This window comes from Salvelinus fontinalis, chromosome 17 (genome assembly GCF_029448725.1).
Source record: "Salvelinus fontinalis isolate EN_2023a chromosome 17, ASM2944872v1, whole genome shotgun sequence".
NCBI classification, from domain to species: domain Eukaryota; kingdom Metazoa; phylum Chordata; class Actinopteri; order Salmoniformes; family Salmonidae; genus Salvelinus; species Salvelinus fontinalis.
Genome location: NC_074681.1, coordinates 38,510,729 through 38,537,697, shown reverse-complemented (window position 1 = coordinate 38,537,697; position 26,969 = coordinate 38,510,729). Strand labels below are relative to the sequence as shown.

Below are 26,969 nucleotides of genomic sequence, written 5' to 3'. Positions count from 1 at the left end.
GAGGTGCTGGCCAACTCAAATATACCCTTGGCTTTGGCCCTTCCTCAGCAAGGCCAACTTATGCATTTACTGGTTCTTCTCCACTCCTAGTTTTCTCCCTCACTCACTCCCTCGCATTCATTCTTTATTAGGAATGCCAGCGGTTCATCGGGCCAAAATGAATAAAAAAAATTATATCTGGCCACTTATGTGATTTGTGTCTGGATGAAAATACACATTCCTTCTATGTCAAAAGTAATATTCCCCAAAGCTCCCTTCTGCCCTTTAGTGAAAGATGCGCTTAGCACCATCTCCCAACACGTAATGAACTTTGAATTGCCTGTAGTTTTGGCGATTTAGGTTTTCATCACTTAGGCTGTACAGTGAGTCATTGTAATTCATGTTCACTCATTTGGTAAGCATGCCAGTGCAGGCCTATTTAGCCCGAGTACAGGCCTGCTGCAAACTCTTCTGTCTTGCATGACATTTTAATTGGAATTCTGCAAGCATTTATTATGCTACCTGGAAAGGAACATGATGAATGTTTTACCTGGAAAGAAGCAATGGTAGAGCTTAAGGGTAAGCTAGAGTGAACGTTAGTGAGGGGTCGGGGGGGTATAATTTTGGACGATATTGTATTGATACTTTGACTCCAAGTATCGATTTGTTATATATACAGCACCAGTCAAAAGTTTGGACACCGACTCATTCAAGGGTTTTTCTTTATTTTGACTATGTTCTACATTGTAGAAAAATAGTGAAGGCATCAAAACTATGAAATAACACATAAGGAGTCATTTAGTAACCAAAAAAGTGTTAAACAAATCAAAATATATTTGAGATTGTTCAAAGTAGCCACCCTTTGCCTTGATGACAGCTTTGCACACTTGGCATTCTCTCAACCAGCTTCATCTGGAATGCTTTTCCAACAGTCTTGAAGGATTTCCCACATATGCTGAGCACTTGTTGGCTGCTTTTCCTTCACTCTGCAGTCCAACTCATCCCAAACCATCTCAATTGGGTTGAGGCTGGGTGATTGTGGAGGCCAGGTCATCTGATGCAAAACTCCATCACTCCTTCTTGGTCAAATAGCCCTTACACAGCCTGGAGGTGTGTTGGGTCATTGTCCTGTTGAAAAACAAATGATAGTCCCACTAAGCTCAAACCAGATGGGATGGCGTACCACAATATTCTGCAGCGATAGCCATGCTGGTTAAGTGTGCCTTGAATTGTAAATACATCAGACAGTGTCACCAGCAAAGCACCATCACACCTCCTCCATGCTTCACAGTGGGAACCACACATGCGGAGATCATCCGTTCACCTACTTTGTCACAACGACATGGCGTTGTAGCCAAAAATCTCAAATTTGGACAACAGACTAAAGGACAGATTTCCACCAGTCTAATGTCCATTGCTCGTGTTTCTTGGCCCAAGCAAGTCTCTTTTTCGTATTGGTGTCCTTTAGTAGTGGTATCTTTGCAGCAATTTGACCACAAAGGCCTGATCCACGCAGTCTCCTCTGAACAGTTGATGTTGAGATGTGTCTGTTACTTGAACTGTGAAGCATTTATTTGGGCTGCAATTTCTGAGGCTGGTAAATCTAATGAACTTATCCTCTGCAACAGAGGTAACTCTGGGTCTTCCTTTCCTGTGGCGGTCCTCGTGAGAGCCAGTTTCATCATAGTGCTTGATGGTTTTTGCGACTGCACTTGAAGAAACCTTCAAAGATCTGAAAATTTGCCTATGCCCACCCATGGCTGTGCCCCTGCCCAGTCATGTGAAATCCATAGATTAGGGCCTAATTTCTTTATTTCAATTGACTGATTTCCTTATATGAACTGTAACTCAGTAAAATTGTTTTATATTTTTGTTCAGTGTATACAGTACATAAATAAAAGTATTACTTTTTTTATTCAAAATTGGGGGTCAAAATTGTCACTTTCTCAAAAGTTTTATGAGATTGGAGAACACATATTTAAGAGGGATCAATTCAAACCACAGGTTTTCAATGAGTTTCAAGTTCGGAGACTGCGATCACTGTATCAAAATGTTAGATTTGTGGTCAATTTAACCATTTCTTTGTGGTTTTTGACGTGTGCTTGGGGTCATTGTCTTGCTGAAAGATCCACTTGCAGCCAAGTTTCATCCTCCTGGCAGAGGCAACCAGGCTTTCTGGCCAAAATGTCCTGGTACTTGGTAAAGTACGCTTAACGGCATTGTCACTTGGATTGAAACTGGCGCTATGGTCAGATGACATGAAAATAGAGCTCTAATGCCATTGGTGTGTTTGGTGTTGGAAAAAAATGGAGGCTTATGCAGAAAAGTACCTCATGGATCTTTTGTCATGGGACTATTTTGATTCCACTGGTCCCCGGGGCCTTGTTAAAGCCAACGGCATCATGATCTTTACCAAGTACCTGGACATTTTAGCCAGAAACCTGGTTGCTTCTGCCAGGAGTATGAAACTTGGCTGCAAGTATTGGAAACAGGGGTGGGAATAATGAGACATAAACTGAACAAGTTCCACAGACATGTGACTAACAGAAATTTAATAATGTGTCCCTGAACAAAGGGGGAGGAGGGGGGGTCAAAAGTAACAGTCAGTATCTGTTGTGGCCACCAGCTGCATTAAGTACTGCAGTGCATCTCCTCCTCATGGACTGCACCAGATTTGCCAGTTCTTGCTGTGAGATGTTACCCCACTCTTCCACCAAGGCACCTGCAAGTTCCTGGACATTTCTGGGGGGAATGGCCCTAGCCCTCACCCTCCAATCCAACAGGTCCCAGACGTGCTCAATGGGATTGAGATCCGGGCTCTTTGCTGGCCATGGCAGAACACTGACATTCCTGTCTTGCAGGAAATCACGCACAGAACGAGCAGTACAGCTGGTGGCATTGTAATGCTGTAGGGTCATGAGGGAGGAGGATGTCTTCCCTGTAACGCACAGCATTCAGATTATTGTCATTGCAGGCAATCTCAGTCCGATGATGCTGTGACACACCGCCCCAGACCATGACGGACCCTCCACCTCCAAGTCGATCCCGCTCCAGAGTACAGGCCTCGGTGTAACGCTCATTCCTTCGACGATAAACGTGAATCCAACCATCCCCCATGGTGAGACAAAACCGCGACTCGTCAGTGAAGAGCACTTTTTGCCAGTCCTGTCTGGTCCAGCGACGGTGTGTTTATTTCCATATGCGACGTTGTTGCCGGTGATGTCTGGTGAGGACCTGCCTTACAACAGGCCTACAGGCCCTCAGTCCAGCCTCTCTCAGCCTATTGCAGACAGTCTGAGCACTGATGGAGGGATTGTGCGTTCCTGGTGTAACTGGGGCTGTTGCTGTTGCCATCCTGTACCTGTCCTGCAGATGTGATGTTCAGATGTACTGATCCTGTGCAGGTGATGTTACACGTGGTCTGTCACTGCGAGGATGATCAGCTGTCCATCCTGTCTCCCTGTAGCGCTGTCTTAGGCGTGCCACAGTATGGACATTGCAATTTATTGCCCTGGCCACATCTGCAGTCCTCATGCCTCCTTGCAGCATGCCTAAGGCACGTTCACACAGATGAGCAGGGACCCTGGGCATCTTTCTTTTGGTGTTTTTCAGAGTCAGTAGAAGGGCCTCTTTAGTGTCCTAAGTTTTCATAACTGTGACCTTAATTGCCTACCGTCTGTAAGCTGTTAGTGTCTTAACGACCGTTCCACAGGTGCATGTTCATTAATTATTTATGGTTCATTGAACAAGCATGGGAAACAGTGTTTAAACCCTTTATAATGAAGATCTGTGAAGTTATTTGGATTTTTACGAATTATCTTTGAAAGAGGGTCCTGAAAAGGGGATGTTTCTTTTTTTGCTGAGTTTATAAATCTCTGAGCAATTGTATAATTTAATTTGCCCCTTTTTTCATAGAATATAGCTTAGTGTTTGTATTTTATACTGTCTTTTTTTGCTCATCTTTATCAAGGGAGTCAATCATTTTGGATACTTTTTGTTGTTGTTGCTAGGTGGCGTTAGCTAGGGCTAGTCAGCCGTTCTTGTGCCATTAAATCCGGTATTTTTTTTAATCCTAAAGCTTGTTCTTCATCTTTTTCTAAATGCTGAGCTAACATGTTTTCAGCACTTTTATTTCCATGACTGATCAAAACTCATTTTCTCATGCTCTCTCGTCTCTCTGCAGCAGACCTGTCCTGCCCTACCAAGCAAAAAGGCAGTAACTTCTCATTTGGTTGAAAAAGACTTAATGTCATTTTTGTTACATTAAATACATGCTTAATTATGTGGACAAGTATCCTGCCTCTATTGTGCTTTGAAGAAAATGGGGGTCATGTTAGAAGTAACTGCATAAATTTACTGTGAAACCAAGGTAAATAAAATAAACAATTCTCAGTTCCACGCTATGAACAGTTACTGCCTTTTTGCTTGGCAGGGCAGTATAGTGAGCCATATGTTTGGAACATCAAATTGCAATGAAATCGCAGTATCACATTGAATATAGAATTGTGGGAATCACAATACATAAGTATCCCGATTTAATATCGCACTGTGAGATCCCTGGCACTTCCCAGTCCTTGTAAACGTATAGGACAGACTGGGTTGTCAGGAGAGGTCCTCAGAGTTGATGATCGGTGAGAGAAACCAGTTGGGCAGCAGAGATCTCTCTGATTTGGGTAGAGCTGGGGAGACATGCCAAATGCTCTGCCAACAGAGACAGTGGAGCCAGAGGAGAGGGAGTAGGGCTTGGCACAGCACCAACAATGCATTGTAGATTAGGAATGGGTAGGTCCACATTTGACAGATATAATCTTTATCTTCCTCAAGAAATGGAGGCCCTAGTTTGTTGTGTGAATAGATTGACCGAGTGTAGCCTACTCGTTGTGTATACTTTTTTCCCTCATATGTACAGTGCCTTCAGAAAGTATTCATACCCCTTGACTTCCCACATGTTTACAAATGTAATTAAAAGTGAAAAGCTGAAATGTCTTGTGTCAATAAGTATTAAACACTTTTCTTATGGCCATAATAAAATGTGCTTAAAACAAGTCATAGGTTACATTGACTCACTGTGTGCAATAGTGTTTAAAATCATTTCTAAATGACTATCCCGTGTGTGTGTGTGTGTATTTGGGGAGTTTCTTCCATTCTTTTCTGCAGACCATCTCAAGCTCTGTCAGGTTGAATGGGGAGCGTCGCTGCACAGCTATTTTCAAGTCTTTCCAGAGATGTTCGGGTTCAAGTCCAGGCTCCGGCTGGGCCACTCGGAGATTCAGAGACTTGTCCCTAAGCCACTCCTGCATTGTCTTGGCTATGTGCTTAGGGTTGTTATCCTGTTGGAAGGTGAACCTTCGCCCCAGTCTGAGGTCCTGAGCGCTCTGGAGCAGGTTTGAATTAAGGATCTCATAGTACTTTGCTCTGTTCATCTTTCCCTCGATCCTTACTAGTCTCCCAGTCCCTGCCGCTGAAAAACATCCCCCACAGCATAATTCTGCCACCATGCTTCGTCGTAGGGATGGTGCCAGGTTTCCTCCAGACATGACGCTTGGCATTCAGGCCAAATCTCAATCTTGGTTTCACTCTGGAGCTCTGTCAGAGTGACCATCAGATTCTTGGTCACTTCCCTGACCAAGGCCCTTCTCCCCTGATTTCTCAGTTTGGCCTGGCATTTCTAGGAAGAGTCTTGGTGGTCCCAAACTTCTTCCATTTAAGAATGATTTTTTTGGGGTTAACAATTCTGTCTCAGAGCACTACTGACAATTCCTTTGACCTCCTGGCTTGGTTTTTGCTATGACATGCACTGTCAACTGTGGGACCTTCTATAGACAGGTGTGCTATTTTCCAAATCATGTCCAATCAATTGAACTTACCACAGGTGGACTCCAATGAAGTTGTAGAAACATCTCAAGGATGTTCAATGGAAACAGGATGCACCTGAGCTCATTTTCGGGTCTCATAGCAAATGGTCTGAATAGTTATGTAAATAAGGTATTTCTGTTTTATTTTTAATACATTTGCAAGCATTTCTAAAAACCTGTTTTTCACTTTGTCATTATTGGGTATTGTGTGTAGATTGATGTGGGAAATGTTTTATTTAATCCATTTTAGAATAAGGCTGTAATGTAACACATTTTGGAAAAAGAGAAGGGGTCTGAATACTTCCCGAATGCACCGTAAAAACTCCACCTTTAGACAAATCCACCTTTTTAACCTAAAACACATGCCTATACATGGAGTTGCTTATCAAGATGACGTTGAATGTTCTTGAGTGGCCTAGTTACAGTTTTGACTTAAATCGTCTTGGAAATCTATAGCAAGACTTAAATGGCTGTCTAGAAAGGATCAACAACCAATTTGACAGAGCTTGAAGAATTGTAAAAATAATAATGTGCAAATATTGTACAATCCAGGTGTGGAAAGCTCTTTATCGATTTACCCAGAAAGACTCAGCTGAAATCACAGCCAAAGGTGATTCTAACATGTATTGCCTCAGTGGTGTGAATACTTATATAAATAGATATTTCTGTATTTCATTTTCAATAAATTTGCAAACATTTCTAAAAAAATATTTTTACTTTCTGATAATGGGGTATTTTGTGTAGATGGGTGAGAATCAATTTTGAGTTCAGGCTGTAACACAAAAACATGTGGAATAAGTCAAGGGTTATGTTTACTTTTTTGAAGGCACTGTATTTTTTTAACTTTTTAGATAGATTCAGCATTTAGCCTTGATTTAATGTTTAGTTGCATTGTTAAAAAAACAGAACCTTTTATCTAATGGGCTTATTTTGTATGGGCTGAATTCTTCATGCATTTGAAGATGACTTGGTTTTGTATTCGTATTCTAGAATGCACAGTCTAGGCATATGTTACGAGTACACTCTAGTTTCTTCCTCACCTTTCACAGGGAAACGTAACTTTGAATAAAATGGCCAATTGAAAGAATCCCTTGACTCAATGCTTTTCAAATTTGCTCAACTTTGGTCCTGGCTGTTTTAAGAGACAAGTATGCCTAGGCCTTTCCTTTGCAGATAGTTTTTACAGATACTTCCATTCACATATGTGTGTTATTTGCCAGAGAAACACAGGCACTTTGGGAATTACATCAGATTTGAAATCAAATCAGGCTGAAGGCCCCACTGTTGTCCTTTTGACATTTTAAAATTAAGCGTTTCTCGTGTTGCAAAAATAATTCTGCGAACGAAGAGGGTTTTCTCCTCCCTCTCCCTGGCCTCACTTTTACTGCCTGCTGAAGTGAACCATGGCTTGGCATTTTTGCAAACTCCTCCTCCTCATCTCCCTGGTTCACATACACGTCTGATACTGTCTCCAGGCAGCTATAAACTATCCACCCGCCCCAGTTCTCAGAAAGGAGAGGCCTTTCTCTACTCTGCTCCATTCTCCTTACCAGGAACCCGCTTTCAAATAACCCAACGAAGGGAAGGGGATGCTATGCCAATCTAGTCCTAGGCAGCAGATGTAGGGACCAGCTGGAACTGTGCTCGCTTTTATTTGCAGGCTTTATATTGCTTTGTGAATATACACTGAACAAAATATAAATGCAACGTAAAATGTGTTGGTCACATGTTCAATGAGCTGAAATAAAAGATCCCGGAAATGTTCTTTACACACAAAAGCTTATTTCTCTCAAACGTTTTCCACAAATTAGTTTACATTCCTGTTAGTCAGCGTTTCTCTTTTGCCAAGATAATCCATCCACCTGATAGATGTGGCATATGAAGAAGTTGACTAACACAGGTGCACCTTGTCCTGGAGACTATAAAAGGCCACTCAAAATTGTGCTGTTTTTTTTTTTTACAAAATGGCCACATGTCTCAAGTTGAGGGAGCGCGCAATTGGCATGTCCACCAGAGCTGTTGCCAGATAATTGAACGTTCATTTCTCTACCATAAGCCTCCTCCGTTGTTTTAGAGACTTTGACAGTACGTCCAACTGGCTTCACAACCACCTGGATTGTGCAACATTTGCCCAGTATTCTTTTCAAAATTATTTTCAAAATTATTCAAGCTTTGTCTATGGTTGTTGCTAGACAACCATTTTCAGGTCTTGACATATAGTTTTTACTTAAATCCGCTTGAAAGTTCTGTCACTCGGGAACATTCACTGTCTTCTTGGTATGCAACTCCAGTGTATATTTGGCATTTTAGGTTATTGTCCTGGTGAATTTGTCTCCCAGTGTCTGTTTGAAAGCAGACCTGAACCAGGTTTTCCTCTAGTATTCTTTTCTATGCTTAGCTCTAATCCATTTCTTTTTATCCAAAAAAACTTCCAATCCTTGCAGATGACAAGCATACCCATAACATGATGCAGACAACACTATGCTTGAAAATATCAAGGGTGGTACTTTGTAACATGTTGTTGGATTTGCCCCAAACACAACGCTTTGTATTCAGGACAGAAAGTTTATTGCTCTGCCACATTTTTTGCGGTATTACTTTAATGCCTTATTGCAAACAGGATGCATGTTTTGGAATATTTTTATTCTGTACAGTCTGTCTGTCTTTTCACTTTGCCATGTTGGTTAGTATTGTGGAGTAATTACAATGTTGTTGATCCATCCTCAGTTTTCTCCTGTCATAGCCATTAAACTCTGTTTTTAAAGTCACCATTAGCCTCATTGATGAAATCCTTGAGCGGCTTCCTTACACACCAGTAACTGAATTATGAAGGATGCCTGTAGTATCTTAGCAGACCAAACCAAAGTATAATAACTTCATCAAACTCAAAGGGATATTCAATGTCTGCTTCTTTAAATTTGACCCATATAGGCTTGCCATAACAAAGGGGTTGAATACTTATTTACTGAAGACATTTCAGCTTTTTCATTTCTAATTCATTTGTAAACATTTCTAAAAAACAATTCCACTTTGACATTGTGAGTCACACAATATCCCATAATTTAATTCGTTTTAAATTCAGGCTGTAACACAACGAAATATGTCAAGGGGAAAGATACCTAGTCAGTTGAATGCATTCAACTGAAATGTGTCTTCTGCAGAGGTGCGGGGGGCTGCCATAATCGACATCCACGTCTTTGGCACTCAGGGAGCAGTGGGTTAACTGCCTTGTTCAGGGGCAGAACGAGAGATTTTTACCTTGTCAGTTCGGGGATTTGATCCAGCAACCGTTTGGTTACTAGTCCAACGCTCTAACCACTAGGCTACCTGCCGCCAGCACTGCATGTTGGTGTTCTAGCTAGGTAATAAAAGTCAAATATTTTAACTGGGGAAGTCTGTTAAGAATAAATTCTTATTTACAATGACGGCCTACCCCGGCCAAACCCGGACGACACTGGGCCAATTGTGCGCCGCCCATGGGACTCCCAATCACGGCCGGATGTGATTCAGCCTTGATTTGAACCAGGGACTGTAGTGACGCCGCTTGCACCAAGAAGCAGTGCCTTAGACCTCTGCGCCACTTGGGAGCCCAATGGGTTGCCGTCACTCCTGGTGTACAGACTAAGTTCTGTTCCAACGACAGTGACCCCCCCCCCCCCCAAAAAAATAAGATAATTTGTATAGTAAACTGAAAGATTCAATACTGCTCTGGCCAAGAGAATGGGGGAATAGGCCAAGGTAATACATTGCTGTCACAATGACAGCGGTTCATACCAGGCAAATTTCATGGCTCCACCTATATAGTGTTCTATCTAGAGCAGGGATGGGGGGCCACAAAAAACAAAACTCATCATGAGGGGCCATGGTGATCCATGGGCCCCACCCTGGTCTGCTAGACTAATATAGCAATTCAAAAATGTTTAGCTGACATGGGCTTATTGAGTGACTACTGATGCAGATTTAATAATGATATCCACATTTCTAAATTGCACCTTGTGTATTCATTATTCTAACTCTCAACAGTAAGTTGAGACTGCGACTGAGTTCCTAAAAAAATAAAAAAATAAAAAAATCTAATAAAAAAAGATATTTCTCAAAGGTTTAACCTGACTAATGCAATCGTAAAGCTGGAATCCTTATCGATGAAACGGCCAAGTCCGTTTTGGCATAATACAACAACAAAGAAGTTACTGCAAACAAGCACACGCGATTAGAGCACAATATGTACTGCCATTGTTTTATCATGCTGCACGACAGTCGTCAGATAAGCCCCAGAAAAACGAACGGTGTTGGGGCGGCCAGTGGTATCGTTTCCCCCTACTGCGTATTTCATCTTTTTAAGAATTTAATCTCCATTTCTCTGCATGAAATATCCTCGGCTGAATGGCTCTAAAGCCCTCATGAGTAAAGAGAGACACAGAAAGGGAGGGAGGGAATGAATGTGGGAGAACTAGTCATGTCTTACATAACCAGACTGATGGGGAGGATAGCTCAAATATTTTTTTGCTTCAAATAGCAAGGCCTTATCCAATCTGCGTCGGCAGTGCCACTGCTGCTTTCCACAAACCACTGTGAGAAGATGGTAAGCAAATGCAACATTTTTACGCTTGATAATCTCGCAATTAAGTGAACATGGCTGAATGTCAAGATGATTTTTATTCGGTGTAGAAGTCTAGAAATAGGCGCTAGCCGGAGAGGCTCGGCTGGTGAGCCTGTGAGCAGACCTTTAAACTTCTACACAGCCTACCGATTCCAGCGTGAATAAAGCTGTTTATAAAGCCAACCCCCAATGGCTGCTTCACCGGGCATGTTGACTTGCAGGCCAGCCTGCCAGCACGCAGACTGCCAAGGTAGTTCTAATTGCGTAATGATGAGTTGGTGCTGTCACCAAAAACTCAAAGATGACTCCAGGGCCACAGCTGTTTTTTAAAAAGAAGATTAAAAATATATATATTTATTTGCATGAAAACCCAAGCAACTCCAAGCGTGAGGGAGAGATGGAAGAGAGGTATCGTTCTGGAGGAGTATATGGTGATTCGTCACGGAACTAGACCAAAAACATTAAATGTAATCCATAGAAGGTACTTTGGAGGAAAGTGTATACAGTGCCTTCAGATAGTATTCACACCCCTTGACTTTATCCACATTTTGTTGTTACAAAGTGGGATTCAAATGGATTTCATTTTCATTTTCTGTCAATGGTCTAAACAAAATACCATTTTAATCTCAGTGGAAGAAAAATTATTAAAAAAAAAAAAAACACTAAACCAAAATATAAACACAACATGAAAAGTGTTGGTCCTATGTTTCATGAGCTGAAATGGGAAAGAATTTGTGCACAAATATGTTTACATCCCTGTTAGTGAGCATTTTTCCTTTGCCAAGATAATCCATCCACCTGACAGGTGTGGCATATCAAGAAGCAGATTTAACAGCATGGTCATTACACAGGTGCACCTTGTGCTGGGAACAATAAAAGGCCAGATGTGCAGTTCTGTCAGACAACACAATGCCACAGATGTCTCAAGTTCTTTGAGGGTGCATGCAATTGCCATGCTAATTGCAGGAATGTCCACCAGAGCTGTTTCCAGATAATTGAATGTTCATTTCTCTACCATAAGCTGCCTCCAATGTTGTTTTAGAGAATTTGGCAGTACATCCAACCGGCCTCACAACCGCAGACAATTTCAATTAACTGATTTTACTTATATGAACTGTAACTCAGTAAAATTTTGAAATTGTTGCGTTTTTATATTTTTTGTGTGTGTGTGTGTGTTGAATGAATACATACCTTGGCTGTGTTCGAATACCCATACTAACATACTGTGTACTACATAACGAGTGTACAGTATATACTGCATATTATTAGTTACTTTTAGTGTACTGTAAACGAACGGTATCCTTTCAGTTGAGCATACTAACGTTACGCTTGTCTACCGGAAGTTGATGCTGTTGCTATACAACCTCTCGCTAGCTTGTTAGCATAACAAATGACTAGCTAGACATTTTACCACTCTAGCACTCCAGATTGAATTTACAAACATACCCAGAGTCTGTGCTCTGGATGTTTTGTAAATTGAGAACGTTGTCAGATTGTCCATTTTGTAAATTCTGAGTGTTTCCCTCACGGAGCGTTCAGAGCGCACACTGGATACTCTGGCCGAGGAGTAGGGTTGATCTGAGCTTTTTGACCATCACAACGGCAGTCAAGCACACAAGCTAACTGGATAGCTACTTCCAGACACAAATGAGAGAACACCTCACTCGGACCATTTTACTCACGCTAGCAGAGCTGGTTAGGCTGTTCTAATGTTATCCAGAGCATTGGTGACTAAAAAGGTGGGTTTTTGTCTCCCCAATTTCATGGTATTCAATTGGTAGTTACAGTCCTGTCCCATCACTGCAACTCCCGTACGGACTCGGGAGAGGCTAAGGTCAAGAGCCGTGCTCTTCCGAAACACAATGCCCGCTTAACCCGGAAGCCAGCCGCACCAATGTGTCGGAGGAAACACCGTGCACCTGGCAACCGTGTCAGCGTGCATTGCGCCCGGCCCGCCACAGGAGTTGCTAGTGCGCGATGGGACAAGAACATCCCTCCTGGCCAAACCCTCCTCTAACCCGGATGACGCTGGACCAATTGTGCGCAATTGGACAGAGCCTGGACTCGAACCAGGATCTTTAGTGGCACAGCTAGATGCAGTGCCTTAAACCACTGCGCCGCTCGGGAGGCCTTGTAACAATTAATTATGCTTTTTGGCCGACGTTTACTGACACCGGCCATATTCAACAGGTGTTGAGTGTTCGTAAATTCATCAGTTATTCTGCGCCCTGGCACACTCAGACGCGAGTGCTCTGAAATCGGAGTAGATAGCTAAGAGCGAATTTATGTTCATTGAGAACACATAACGACTATAGCACTTAGCTAAGAATGATGTGAATAATCAAGTCAAAGGTTGGGTAGTCAGTTAGATGGCATATAATTAATATACTGGTAAGTTTGATGTATTAGTAGCCAACTAACATTAGGTAGCTAGCTAACATACCGGTACCTACTGCTGTAATGATATGCGGTTTGTAAGGATAGCATAGCCAACAAATTGTCAGCCAACATAACGTGTAACTTATTTGAAAAGTCATTACTTTATTACATTGCTGAACATTTTCTTAACATTTGTCATAATTAGTTAAAGCAATGAATTTGTATCTGCTCTCGTCAGACTTCGGCTGCGTATTTTCTTCAAATTGCATTATGGGCCCTAACTTTAATTAAGGCGAATGTAGTACGACATCCGGGAACTTTTGGCATACGAACTCTATCCATACTATGACTAATAAGCATACTACATACCAAATTTACATCACAAATAGTATGGTTAGTGCGGTTAGGATGAGTATTCGAACACAGCTCTGGATTGTACAATATTTGCCCATTTTTTTTATTTGTTTCAAAATTCTTCAACCGCTGTCAAGTTGGTTGATGACCATTCCTAGACAAACATTTTCAAGTTTTGCCAAAGATTTAAGCCAAAACTGTAACTAAGTCACTTAGGAACATTCAACGGCGTCTTGGTAAGCAACTCCAGTGTATATTTGACCTTGTGTTTTAGGTTATTGTCCTGCTGAAAGGTGAATTTGTCTCCCAGTGTCTGTTGGAAAGCAGACTGAACCAGCGTTTCTTCTAGGATTTTGCCTAGCTCTATGCCAATTATTTTTTATAATGGGGGGGGGGGGGCAATATTACTGGCAATGGGATGTTGCCAGCAGTGGGATGAGACACTGGTGCAGTCATCAGTGTTGTCAACTGAAATGGAATCTTGGATGATCTACATTTTTATTTCTGCCAATCGGAGCATAGTCGACAGTAAATTCAGTTTGCAGAGACAGTGAAGATGGATGCTGAAACCCTTTGTGCTTGTTTCAGCTTTCATTTTGCTAAGGTAAATATTATTACTAGTATTACTTCTACTTACATTATCTCTACCAATTCATTATCCATGTGATGGATACGATGTTAAAATCATTTCTACATGTTTCCTAGCAAAGACAAGAAAGGGAATGTTGCGGAAAAATAGAGGACATGGACCAGGTGGTTGTTGCTACAGTGACAGGGGAGGTGCTGCTGAGAGAACTGGAGGAAGAGGACTCTCCTGCCTATAGAAGCTGGTTGAGGATGGACAAGGAGGCCTTCAATTTCCTGTTGAGAATGGTGGAGCCACAGACCAGAGGTAGAGATACACAACTCTGCAAGACTATTCCTGCAGGGCAATGCGCCTAACAGTAACACTGAGATACCTGGCCACTGGGTTTACTTTCTCTGCTTTAGAATACACCTTCTGTGTGAGTCAACAGTGTTTTAAATGGTTATTTAGGCAAGAATACATGAAAGTGCTGATGACAGTGGAGGAGTGGGAGGCCATTCCAAGGAAGTTTGGGGAAAGCGGGAACTACCCACAGTGTCTTGGTGCCCCAAACGGCAAACCCATCACCATACCACCTAATGCTGGTTCCCATTTATTATAATTACAAAGGGACCCAACTCCGTTGTGCCGATGGCACTAGCAGATGCCGATCTGCGGTTCATTTATATAGATGTTGGTACCGATGGCAGGGTCGGCGATGGAGGTGTCTGAGCCAGGTGCGGCCTGATCAGCACACTGGAGGAAAATACAGTGCACATGCCACCTCCAAGAAGTCTGTCAGTAAGAGAGGTCCCCGTGTCCTGTGTTGTGGTGGAAGATGAGGCGTTTGGCCTGAAGCCCTACATCATGCAGCCTTTATCCTCGGACACAGCTGGATGAGGAAAAGGAGATCTACAACGACCGCCTCTCCAGAGTGAGGAGGTGTGTGGAGAATGTCTTTGGTATTCTGGCATTAGGGTCTTCAGGTAGCCGGTCAAAGTGGTGACCATCACCAATGCAGCGTGTGCACTGCACAACTTCCTCAGGTCTCTAACCCTTACCCGCCATGTGTGCACATTCCATGGCCTCTGCTGCACGCTCTTCCGGTTTGGCTCGCTTCCTGCTGGGTTGACTTGGAGGGTTGAAGGGGTTGCCAGGGAAAGTTTGGCACCAAGGTTGTCAGTACTCACACTGGTTTCTATAGAGTCCCGTAGAAACACGAGCTGACTGTAATATTTCCATTTGGAATTGTACACATCTGCTCCTGATCCAGATCACTTGGCACAGACCATCTTGTGCTTGCAGTTCTTTCAGCTCTTCCACTGCAAACGCAAAGAATGTATTACCATGTGAGCTGTATATATGTGTTGGTTATAATACAACCAATACACTATAGATGGGAATTGAAATTCATTTTGTTGTATGAATTGAATTAACTAGATACTCTGCATCAGTATACATAACCCACTTCTTAGATCAGGAGAGTGGGAGCCCGCAATTGATATCCCATGACTAATTAGGAACTATCATCACATTCCGTTTACATACCTGAGAAGGGCACCTCTGTGCTCAGCCTGGGCAGGCATTTGAGCCACTTGTCCCTGTTTTTGTAGTCCTCATCTCGACTTGTAGGCATCTCGAGGATTCCAGAGATGGGGGTTCCCTGTTGGAAAAAAGTACAGGGTGTGAACAATGAAAGAATGGATAACAAACTGGCAAAGCTTTGTTCGCCTATTTACGTTTGTTAGCTAGCTAGTATAACAAATTGCTGCTGGTGCTGCAAGCCATCAATGCTGCAGAAATATCTACAGTGTGTAGCTAACTGCACCGGCTAGCTTGATACGTAGTCAGCTAGGTAGCCAAATGTGGTTTCTATACAGCTAATAGTACAGCTAATATCAGCTGACTATAGTCTAATAACATAGGGAAAGGCACCAATTATACGGCGCACTGAAGATTGTTTCAGAACCGTGGACAGCAACCATATCCAACGTGGGAGTGCATTTGTTAGTATTTGATATATTAGTTTTGTACATCATAACGATATACAATTTCAGTATCGCATGTTTTAGCGTGATGGACTGTGCAATCCCAGTGACAGGTGTCTTGTGCACTATTAATTATTATAATTTATTTTGTTTTGAGACTAATCGACTACAGAAACTTTGGTTGACCAAACAGCCTATCAACCAAACAATTGACCAGTCAAGGGTGGTCAGCCCTAATAAAAACATATATATATATATATATATATATACTGTATATACAATACCAGTCAAAAGCTTGGACACACCTAGGGTTTTTCTTTTCTTTTTACTATTTTCTACATTGTAGAATAATAGTGAAGACATCAAAACTATGAAATGACACACATGGAATCATGTAGTAACCAAAAAAAGTCTTAAACAATCCAAATATATTTTCACTACTACTTCAAAGTAGCCACCCTTTGTTTGATGAGCAGGTGTCATGTAGTGTACCTTTTTTTATATAAAAAAGGTAGGGCATGGATCAGAAAACCGGTCAGTATCTCCTTCGCATAGAGTTGATCAGGTTGTTGAATGTGGCCTGCAGAATGTTGTTCCACTTCTCTTCAATGGCTTCGCAAAAGTGCTGGATATTGGCGGGAACTGGAACACACTGTCATACGTGTTGATCCAGAGCATCCTAAACATGCTCAATGGGTGACATGTCTGGTGAGTATGCAGGCCATAGAAGACCTGGGACAGGAATTGTGTACAGGTCCTTGCGACATGGGGCATTATCATGCTGAAACACAAAGTGATGGCGGCGGAGGAATGGCACGACAATGGGCCTCAGTATCTCGTCACGGTATCTCTGTGCATTCAAATTGCCATTGATAAAATGCAATTTTGTTCATTGTTCGTAGCTTATGCCTTCCCATATCATAACACCACCGCCCCCATGGGGCACTCTGTTACATCAGCAAACCACTCGCCCACATGCCACCATACACGTTATCTGCCTGGTACAGTTGAAATCGGGATTCATCCATGAAGAGCACACTTCTCCAGCATGCCAGTGGCCATCGAAGTCACTGAAGTCGGTGACGACGCCGAACTGCAGTCAGGTCAAGACCCTGGTGAGGATGACGAGCACGCCGATGAGGCCGCTTATGGTAGAGAAATGAACATTACATTCTCTGGCAACAGCTCTGGTGGACATTCCTGCAGTCAATATGCCAATTGCGCGCTCCCTCAACTTGAGACATCTGTGGTGTTGTGTGACAAAACTGTACATTTTAGAGTGAGTGGCCTTTTTATTTTCCCTAGCACGGTGCACCTGTGTAATGTTCATGCTGTTTAATCAGCTTCTTGATATGCTGCACCTCTCAAGGGATGGATTATCTTGGCAAAGGAGAAATGCTCACACGTGTAAACAAATTTGTGCACTGAATTTGAGAGAAAAAAGCTTTTTTTGCACATGGATCATTTCTTAGATCTTAATTTCAGCTAGTTAAACATGGGACCAACACTTTACATGTTGTGTTTTATATTTATTTATATTTTTTAAAATAATATTTTTAATTGTGGGATAATTACAATCAATCAGCAGGTAATGTCAGTGGGAAAATGTCCCTTTCTGTGGGTGGGGGGGCTCCCTTCAACGGCATATTGAAACGTTCCGGATTGCCCTTTTTTAATTAAATGTTTTGGGTGGGTTGATTTCTGAATGTCGGTTCTCCCTCCCTCACATCTTGGAAGTATATACATGCCTCCTTTCTCTTTCCCTCTTCCCTCTCTCGCTTTCACATGACTTGTGGATGTGTGCGTGTGTGTCTCAACCTTTTTGAGGAGTTAAAAAAAAAAGTGCATATGTTAGAGCGAGTAGAGGAAGAGCTTTCGTGTACTTACTGCATGTGCTTGCCCGTTATCGAGAGGTGAGGGAGGGAGAACTGACATTCGAAAATCAACCCACCGAAAATGTGCGCTGCTGCGTGCTAGCGCAGGCTAACGCTCACCGCTCGCTCGTCCCCCGAAAAGCAGGCAAAGTTTCCATGTTTAATGTGCAATGGATAGAGCGAGCGAGAGGGGTGGAATGTGCTGACACAGTGTTTTTTTTTTGTCTTAACTTCCCAAATTAATAATCAGTGCGGTTTAGCCGTGCACTGCCAGGAGCAGGAGCAGGAGGCTGCCAAGCTCTGGCCTCGCGAGCGGTGGGCCCGAAAAGGAGGCCCTGGCAGCCGGCCACAGAGCTTTTGCTTGTTCAGGATTTTTGATTCAATCCTTTATTGTGCTCCACTCAGGCAAAGGGCCAAGGCGAAACAAACGCAGAGAAATGACTGGAGGGATGGAAAAAGGAGAGGGAAAATAAAAAGGGAAATGGGATCTCTCTTTTTTTCCCTCTCTCTTTTGCCTCTCTCTGTTGCCCTTCCCTCTCTTTCTCTCTTCCCTCCCTCTCTCCTTTCCCTTTATTTTTATATATTTGCAAAAAATGCATTTAACCTTAAACTAGGCAAGTCAAGGATAGAGGGAAAGGAGAGGTCTTTATTTATCCCCATCTCCTTTCCCTCTATCCCCCTCTATCCCTCCCTCTCTCCTTTCCCTCTATCCCCCTCTATCCCTCCCTCTCTCCTTTCCCTGTATCGCTCTCTCCCTCTCTTTCTCCCGCTGTGACTGAAAACATATTTGGTTTACTGTATGGGGTGGTTGTGGTGAGGGTGAAAAGTCGACAGCTCTGGTTTTGTTGTCTTTCTTCCCCTTTGTCTCAATGGCAAATTGCTTCTCTGAGTATTTGTATTTTCAACAATGTAAAAGTAATGTATAAGACAATAGTCTTGTTGGCTGCCTCCAACTGCTGTTTATGGGCTATGTGGTCTTTCTTGAGCAAATATGAAATGAAAAGCACATACATTGTAAAGGACAAGAAATAGTCTGGTCGTGCTCCTATGTCAATGGAGGCCTCCTGGAGTCCAGTTTTAAGGTCTTGTCAGAAAATGTAACCATCATTTGTGTTGTTTCAGCTGTTTCTCTTCTGGATTTGACCGAGCAGTTCACACCGCCAGAAACTGCTCCCCATACCCTGGTGAACCTAGTGGAGGCCATTGAGAAGAAAGGTACACACAACGCTACACACAGCACCATAAACATGCATACACAGTAAACATAAATAGTAGTGGCCATTCAGAGGAGAGATACTATGGGAATGCAATAAATTACTCATAAGTTTTGGCGTAATGGAATACTGTCTAATACCTCCACAGACTGCACTGCACCGTTACACTGTTGTTTATTTGTCGCTGATAGATTTCTCACCTGTGCGCTGATAGTGCCATGCAGTGATGCAGGACAGGGGGCCACATTCACACTGCATTATGCACGAGGTCTTCATTCACAGTTTCTCTTTTTTACACATTCAACACACACACTTCCTCCCACTCTAACCAATTCCACAACATTGTGTGAAATATATATATTTTAGACAGACGTGTCAATTTCACGGTTCGGCCCATAGTGTAAATGACACATTTTCATTTACATCGCACATTCAGCAATTCCACTCTTTTGAGAACACATTCAGCCCTACATTGGGCTCTGGACAAAAGTAGTGCACTATATAAGGAAAAGGGTGCCTTGTGGTATGCAGACTGAAATACTTCCTCTAACATTTTCTTCCACACAGGTTGCACAGATCGGTCTCTTCCTCTATCCTGCATCATAGCTCCCCGGAGTGTATTCATAATCACATCCCTAGTAGAGATGGGCATGAGTAATCAAGTCCTCGAACTGACGTCAAAACTCCATTTTTACCAGAGATGTAAAAAATATATATATACAAAAATCTAATACTGTAAAACGATTTGGTCGAAATGTTGTCTTTATGACAACGTTAATTTGCTTTGACTGGTGTTCCATTTGTGCTTGTGCTTGTGCATTTGCGGGCTCCTTAAATTCCCTTTCGTGTCTCACTCAATAGCGTTCTGACCGCTCCCTCTACACACGCGTGCTGAGTGCGCCTACAGAAATAAATACCTATAAAAACGTATCTAACTGATAGGATAGACAAGCTATATTCCTTGCCAAATAACGCCAGTTTTTAAACCAATTCTAAATGGACTGGTTGACTGAAGTATGGAAATATGTGTTCCAACAATGACTTGCAGTTTTGGAGTAATTGTCATTTTCCGTTTAGGCTATTTTGCTTTTGACACTGGTTACCCCAGCCACAAAGTCAAAATTGGCTATATCGTAAAAATTCATGAAAACTAACATTTTCTTTTTGGTCTAAATTGAAGGTAGGGGCTAGGCATAAGGTCACTGGTGTGGTTAAGGTTAGGGTTGACGGTTAGGTTTAAAATCAGACTTTAAGAAATTGTAGAAACAGGCGAGGGTTTATGATTTTGTAGCTGTGGTAACTAACGTTAGTGATGACCGTACTTTGCGGGCTGCTAGTGACATTTTGAATTGGTTCGACTCGGCTATTACCCCGTAAACATAGACTGGTTCCACACTGAAAATAGGCAACAACATTAGTTTGATAAAGACGGAGCGTATTTTCATCAAAATCCTGGACATAATTCATCCCCATGCATTGTTAAATGTAGAAACATTCCAAGGCAGAGGCATAATAAACTAAATCGAACGTCTGTATATCGAAAAGACCGATTTTGTTTTGTAACCCTGAAAAATGTATTTCAACTGCCAAATATAGCCACGTTTCGAATGAGCACTCTTTGAGAATAGCTGTTCCAGACACGAGATGCGAATCCCACTTTACTGTTTTATTTTTTATTTTTTTTATACATAATGTTTTTTTTTACTATAAAATAGGTGTCTTGATTGTAATAAGGCTCTGTAAATAGGAGCTACATTATCAAAACAAGGCTATGCCATTGCCCGGCAAAAAGATTCTACAAGCAAGCGCCACACTGCTGAGGTTACTACCCTTTTGAAGATTGTTTTCCACAATATAATATAACCAGTTGATATTAGTTTCAATAAATTAATCTTAAATGGCAATATTTTTTTATAGACTGAATATGAGTCAATTTAGCAATTAGGATTCACTATCTGTAATGGTTGTGATACATTAGGTATTGTTGTTCATAATTAGGTACTGTTGGCATATAGATAAATCACACGCTCCAACAGTCAAAGTTCAAATGCCAGGCTCTAATCCCTAGGGTCTTTACATTTAAAGTTACCATCTGTCTGTGTTTGTCATGCCAAGTCAGGCAGTCATGCATACTATAGAGGGGCTTGTTTTTAGAAGGCTGGTGAGCTATTGTCTCGATTCGTCTGCAGGTCTGGACTGCAAGACACTGTACAGGACACCTGTGGCGTCCTCCAACTCGGAGAGCCCAACACAGAGCTGGAGTGGTGGTGAGTTACTCCCGTTACGCTCCAGCTGTATTTGTTCTGTTAGAATTATTAGTATAGTAATACTCGAAATTAAATGTTTTGAATGAGTGTTAAATTCGTGGGGGGTGAGTTATCTTATTAGACTTAAACTGTAGTAGAAGGTCATTTTATATCCAATTTGCGGTAACACTTACTTTGTACAACCTCTATAAATAATACATGTATACCTTTTCTCAAACCCATAGTGCATGATAAGACTTGCTACACTATTAGCATATAAATGTAGGTATATCATGCACGTAATGCATTCAAAATGCTCCCAATGCTTTTTCCGTGTGGCAAATCTGGCTGAATGAAATGCAGCTGGCCGGACCCACTGACTCTCTCTCTCTCTCTCTCTCTCTCTCTCCAGAGGTGGAGTCAGGTAGTGACGTGGGCGCCTTGTCGGACTGTGTGGTCCGCTACCTGAGGGAGCTGCCGTCCCCCGTCATCCCCCCCGGTGTTTACCCAGACCTGCAGGCTGCGCTGCAGCACGGCGCCGCGGGTACATGCCACATTTCACTGACCCCTGCTTGTGCGCAACCGCCCCCTCCCACCAACCTATCCCCATCCCAGACGATACAGACCTAGGCTATAGAAAGTCACAGAATTGCATGAAGCTGATTGTGTGGCGTGTCAATCGCGTGCCCCCCTCCTGCCTGTGAGAATAAGCCAGGTGTGGAGTGCTGGCGATGAGCTAGTCACAGGCATCCCAAAAATGAAACTTGTACAGCTACCCTGGGCCCTGGGGATGTCAGAGACTTTGTGTGTATGTATGCTGAGAGCGAGTTCCTTTTTGTGTGTTCACACTTGCTTGTGTGAGTGAGTAAGGGGCTGTGGTAACGTGGTCTGCCTCCTATCACAGACGTGGCGGCAAGCAGCAGCGGAGGCAGGGAGCTGAGCCTGGTCCTGGAGAGGGCCACTAGTGTGCCCCTGCACCATCGCCTCACTCTGCAGTACCTGCTCACACACCTGGGCAAGGTGGGCCAGGGCTCCCAGCTCAACGGCCTGGACCCTCACACCCTGGGCCTGGTCTTTGGGCCGCTGCTGATCCGGCCCAGCTCTGCCACTGGGTGAGTAGGAAAATACATGATCTAACATCTAAGGAAAAATTAGTTAAGTATTCACGCCCCTGCGTCAATACTTTGTAGAATGACCTTTTGGCAGCGATTACAGCAATTTGGAATTTCCAACACATTAATGTTTCTTATAAAAACAAGAAGTCAGTCTTTGTTGGTTGTTGTTTTTACAATGTTCTAACGCCGCATTCACACCACCCAGACATATGCCAACAAACAACAGAGTTGGGTCAGTGTACGCCGGTCGTCTGTGTTGGTTGCCATTTTGTTTGGTAATATTTTGTCCAATTCGGCATGTTCAATCAGCGTTTGGTGTCAGGAATGGGAGTATTGTGTGAACAGTGCGCAAACATCTTAATGGATTGCATTCATACTGTATAAACCGTTGCTTTTCAATAGTTCTCAAATTGCTTTACATTGTATTGGAGTAACTAACCTCAAACCTCACCCTTGTGATGTACAGCAGCCATTTTGTGTCAGATTGCGTAGTTACCACACAGCTAGGAAATATACAACCACATAGCTAGTGATATCCTCTTGAGATGGACAAGTGAGGGCTCCAATGGCACTGGATTAGTGGAAGAACATGTGATTGTTAGTGCTCTCTCCCTCGTGTGACTCGAGAGGAAATCCCTAACGCTAAAAGCTGTTATTACAGACTGCAGCTGAGTACTTTTCCCCTGCCTGCTCAGCACCATGTGTTTGAATGACCTGCCGCTGACTGAACATCTTATGACTATGTGTCTTACTCCCTGCTGTTGTTGATTGACAGGTTGGAGGTGGGGGAGGAGTTCCCTGCACTAGCGCTGGAGAGGCTGCTGATGGAGAGGGCCATGGGCCAGGAAGTCCCGCCCCCTGGTATGGATGGGTAGATACAGTGCTTTAAATTGGAGGGCTCAATATAAAATTATTTGGAACCTGGACTGGATGGAAATAATGTTTTTTTAGAATGGTTTGCACAGAATAATGGATTGTACTATTTACTGTGCATAACTTAGTGCTGATTTGTACAGACATTTACATTTAAGTCATTTAGCAGACGCTCTTATCCAGAGCGACTTACAAATTGGACCAATAAGCACACACGAAACATCCCCAACTAAAGATGATTTGGCTTGTGTGTCAGGATCTACATGTGTAAATGAGACCTTTTCTATTGAAAATCTCTTGTGATGTTTGCTTGTCCAAAACATTCTAATCTAATGGGGTTTTCGGTTGTATCCGTGTGTTTTGTAGCTCTACCAGTCAAGCCAATGAAGGCCAAAACCACGACTCCAGCCATGACTGAGACTCACATACTGAGTGATTCCGAGTGGTACTGGGGGGAAATCTCCAGGTAAAGAGCCACTCGTGTATCAATAACATTTCTAAATCCTCAATTAAATAATTTACTACATCAACAAAATAGTTTTGGCCCCCAAGTTTTCTAAGTGAAAAAAAAAACTTTTTTTTTTTATCGTTAGACATAAAAGAAACTGTTAAAACACCAGCAAATCAGCTCCAAGTGATTTTAATAAGAGATTGACTTCGGAAATTATTCAGACCCCTTGACTTTTTCCACATTTTGTTGATTACAGCCTTCTAAAATAGTTTTTTTTCCCTCATCAATCTACACACAATACCTCATAAGGACAAAGCAAAAACAGGTTTTTAGAAATGCTTGCAAAAGTATTGAAAATAAAACAGAAATACCTTAGTTACATGAGTATTCAGACCATATGCTATGAGACCCGAAAATGAGCTCAGGTGCATCCTGTTTCCAAATGTATTTCATATTAAAACTGAACTATTACATTAACATAAGTATTCAGACCCTTTACTCAGTACTTTGTTGAAGCATCTTGGGCAGCGATTACAGCCTCAAGTCTTCTTGGGTATGACGCTACAAGCTTGACACACCTGTATTTGGGGAGTTTCTCCCATTTCTTCTCCTCAGATCCTCTCAAGCTCTGTCAGGTTGGATGGGGAGCGTTGCTGCACAGCTATTTTCATGTCTCCAGAGATGTTCGATCAGGTTTAAGTCCGGGCTCTAGCTGGGCCACTCAAGGACATTCAGAGACTTATCCCGAAGCCACTCCTGCATTGTCTTGGGTGTGTGCTTAGGGTCGTTGTCCTGTTGGAAGGTGAACCTTCGCCCCAGTCTGAGGTCCTGAGTGCTCTGGAGCAGATTGTCATCAAGGATCTCTCTGTACTTTGCGCCGTTCATCTTTGCCTTGATCCTGACTAGTCATCCAGTCCCTGCTGCTGAAAAACATCCCCACAGCATGATTCTGCCACCACCATGCTTCACAGTAGGGATGGTGCCAGGTTTCCTCCAGATGTGACCCTTGTCATTCAGGCCAAAGAGTTCAATCTTGGTTTCATTAGACTAGAGAATCTTGTTTCTCATTGTCTGAGAGTTTTTAGGTGCCTTTTGGCAAACTGCAAGCTGGCTGTCATTTGTCTTTTACTGAGGAGTGGCTTCCGTCTGGCCACTCTACCATAAAGGCCTGATTGGTGGAGTGTTGCAGAAATGGTTGTCCTTCTGCAAGTTTCTTCCATCTCCACAGAGGAACTCTAGAGCTTTGTCAGAGTGACCATCGGGTTCTTGGTCACCTCCCTGACCAAGGCCCTTCTCCCCCGATTGCTCAGTTTGGCCAGCCAGCTCCAGGAAGAGTCTTGGTGGTTCCAAACTTCTTCCATTTAAGAATGATGGAGGCCACTGTGTTCTTGGGGACCTTCGATGCTGCAGAAATGGTTTGGTACACTTTCCCCAGATCTGTGCCACGACACAATCCTATCTTGGAGCTCTACGGACAATTCCTTTTATCTCATGGCTTGGTTTTTGCTCTGACATGCACTTTCAACTGTGGGACCTTATATAAACAGGTGTGTGCCTTTCCAAATCATGTCCAATCAATTGAATTTACCACAGGTGGACTCCAATCAAGTTGTAGAAACATCTCAAGGATGATCAAAAGATACAGGATGCACCTGAGCTCAATTTTTAGTCTCATAGCAAAGGGTCTGAATGCTTATGTATTAATGTTTTACATTTTTTTATAAATTTGTAAAAATTTCTATTAACCTGTTTTTGCTTTGTCATTATGGGGTATTGTGTATATATTGCTGAGGATTTCTATTTTATACATTTTAAAATTAGGCTGTAACGTAACAAAATGTGAAAAAAGTCAAGGGGTCTGAATACTTTCTGAAGGCGCTGTATGTGATCATATACAAATGTAAGCAAGGTTTGAAGTGGTTATGTTTTAATCAAATATTATATCTATTTGGGTTTCTTGCGGTCAATTTGCAATCTATTATGTGGAATTATGTTCCGGAGCCCTGACCATCCGCTCAAGAAAAAATCGTCCCGCGGCTGAATGTAGTTGATGATCCCTGGCCTATAGTATTTATTTATCCAGTAACCACATTTTTGTGTGGATTAAAACTGGATTATAGTAAAAACTATTTGTAGATTATGGTATACGATAATCAGCTCTCATGAAACAGCCTATTGTCATCATGTGCTAGCCATTAAATTGTATTGTGTGTTAAAGTAAAATCTTGCGTAATTTGGTCAGCTGCATGATTAACTGCTTTGTTCATTCATGTTAGAAATTGAGAGTTCCGGCAAAAGTTTCCACACTCTCAAAAGGAAACTCTCAGCCAGAGTCGAAGCAGTTTAAGCACCTCCTTCGCCAAATCCTAATACGTCCAAATAGCCAGTGACGAAAACCCCAAAATCTGAGCTTCTGCTGCTCGTTATCTCACGCATTCCATTTAGTCCCGGAAGATTCTTTGGTCTACGCGCAGAATCTGCCCAAGGGAGATTATATTGTGAAGGATGTGGCGCTTTCATGAATTCACAATCCCCTTCAACTGTGCCATTGTGTTTCCAGGGAGGAGGTGAACGAGAAGATGAGAGACACCCTTGACGGGACGTTCATGGTCCGCGACGCCTCCAGCAAACTGGAAGGAGAGTACACACTGACCCTCAGGTGAGAGGCTACTCCTTGTATCAAGTAATACAGTATATGTCTTATGTAAAGAGCGGAGGACGGTCAACATTACACATTTACTAAACTTCTGTAAATTAGTGATTTTTGATCTCCTTTTAGAATGTGGAATGTAAGTTTGCTATTGCGATTCTTGGGTTCAGGTTTGGAAAAAGAGCAAATGGTTAAAAGGATCTACAGAATGAATCTGTAGATTCAAGCAACGTCACTTGGGGCGGCAGGGTAGCCTAGTGGTTAGAGTGTTGAACTAGTAACCAAAAGGTTGCAAGTTCAAATCCCCGAGCTGACATCAAATCTGTTGTTCTGCACCTGAACAAGGCAGTTAACCCACTGTTCCTAGGCCGTCATTGAAAATAAGAATTTGTTCTTAACTGACTTGCCTAGTTAAGTAAAGGTAAAATTTAAAAAAACTTTCACAGAGATTTCAAATGTATTTCTCACCGTTTCTCCACCACAGGAAAGGAGGCAACAACAAGCTGATAAAGATCTGCCACCGGGGCGGTCGCTATGGCTTCTCCGAGCCGCTCACCTTCGCCACGGTGGTGGAGCTCATCAACCACTACCGCCACGATTCCCTGGCCCAGTACAACGCTAAGCTGGACACCCGGCTCCTCTACCCCGTCTCCAAATACCAACAGGTACCTACTTTACACTACATGTACATTGACAACAACAGACAACTTTACTGTGCATCGAAATGAAACTTTGTCCTATTGCTGGCCTTTCTAATCTTCCTAATCTTCTGTAGTTTTTTCTCTCCACTCCTCAAATTCCAAGACATTGCCGGTCAGAGTGCAAG

The 26,969-nt window shown here is 42.6% G+C and overlaps 1 protein-coding gene across 5 annotated transcripts in view; it reads left to right on the top strand.

Annotated features, from left to right (window-relative positions):
• The window catches only part of LOC129814314 (phosphatidylinositol 3-kinase regulatory subunit gamma-like), a 51,855-nt gene that overhangs the window by 11,350 nt on the left and 13,536 nt on the right, over nt 1-26,969 (top strand). For all 5 annotated transcript variants that reach the window (XM_055867375.1, XM_055867371.1, XM_055867372.1 and 2 more), the window contains exons 3-10: nt 18,717-18,809; nt 20,998-21,075; nt 21,467-21,598; nt 21,959-22,166; nt 22,945-23,030; nt 23,409-23,508; nt 26,054-26,152; nt 26,628-26,808. In XM_055867375.1, coding sequence (XP_055723350.1) covers nt 18,717-18,809; nt 20,998-21,075; nt 21,467-21,598; nt 21,959-22,166; nt 22,945-23,030; nt 23,409-23,508; nt 26,054-26,152; nt 26,628-26,808 — 977 coding nt within the window. The remainder of the gene's footprint in view (nt 1-18,716; nt 18,810-20,997; nt 21,076-21,466; nt 21,599-21,958; nt 22,167-22,944; nt 23,031-23,408; nt 23,509-26,053; nt 26,153-26,627; nt 26,809-26,969) is intronic.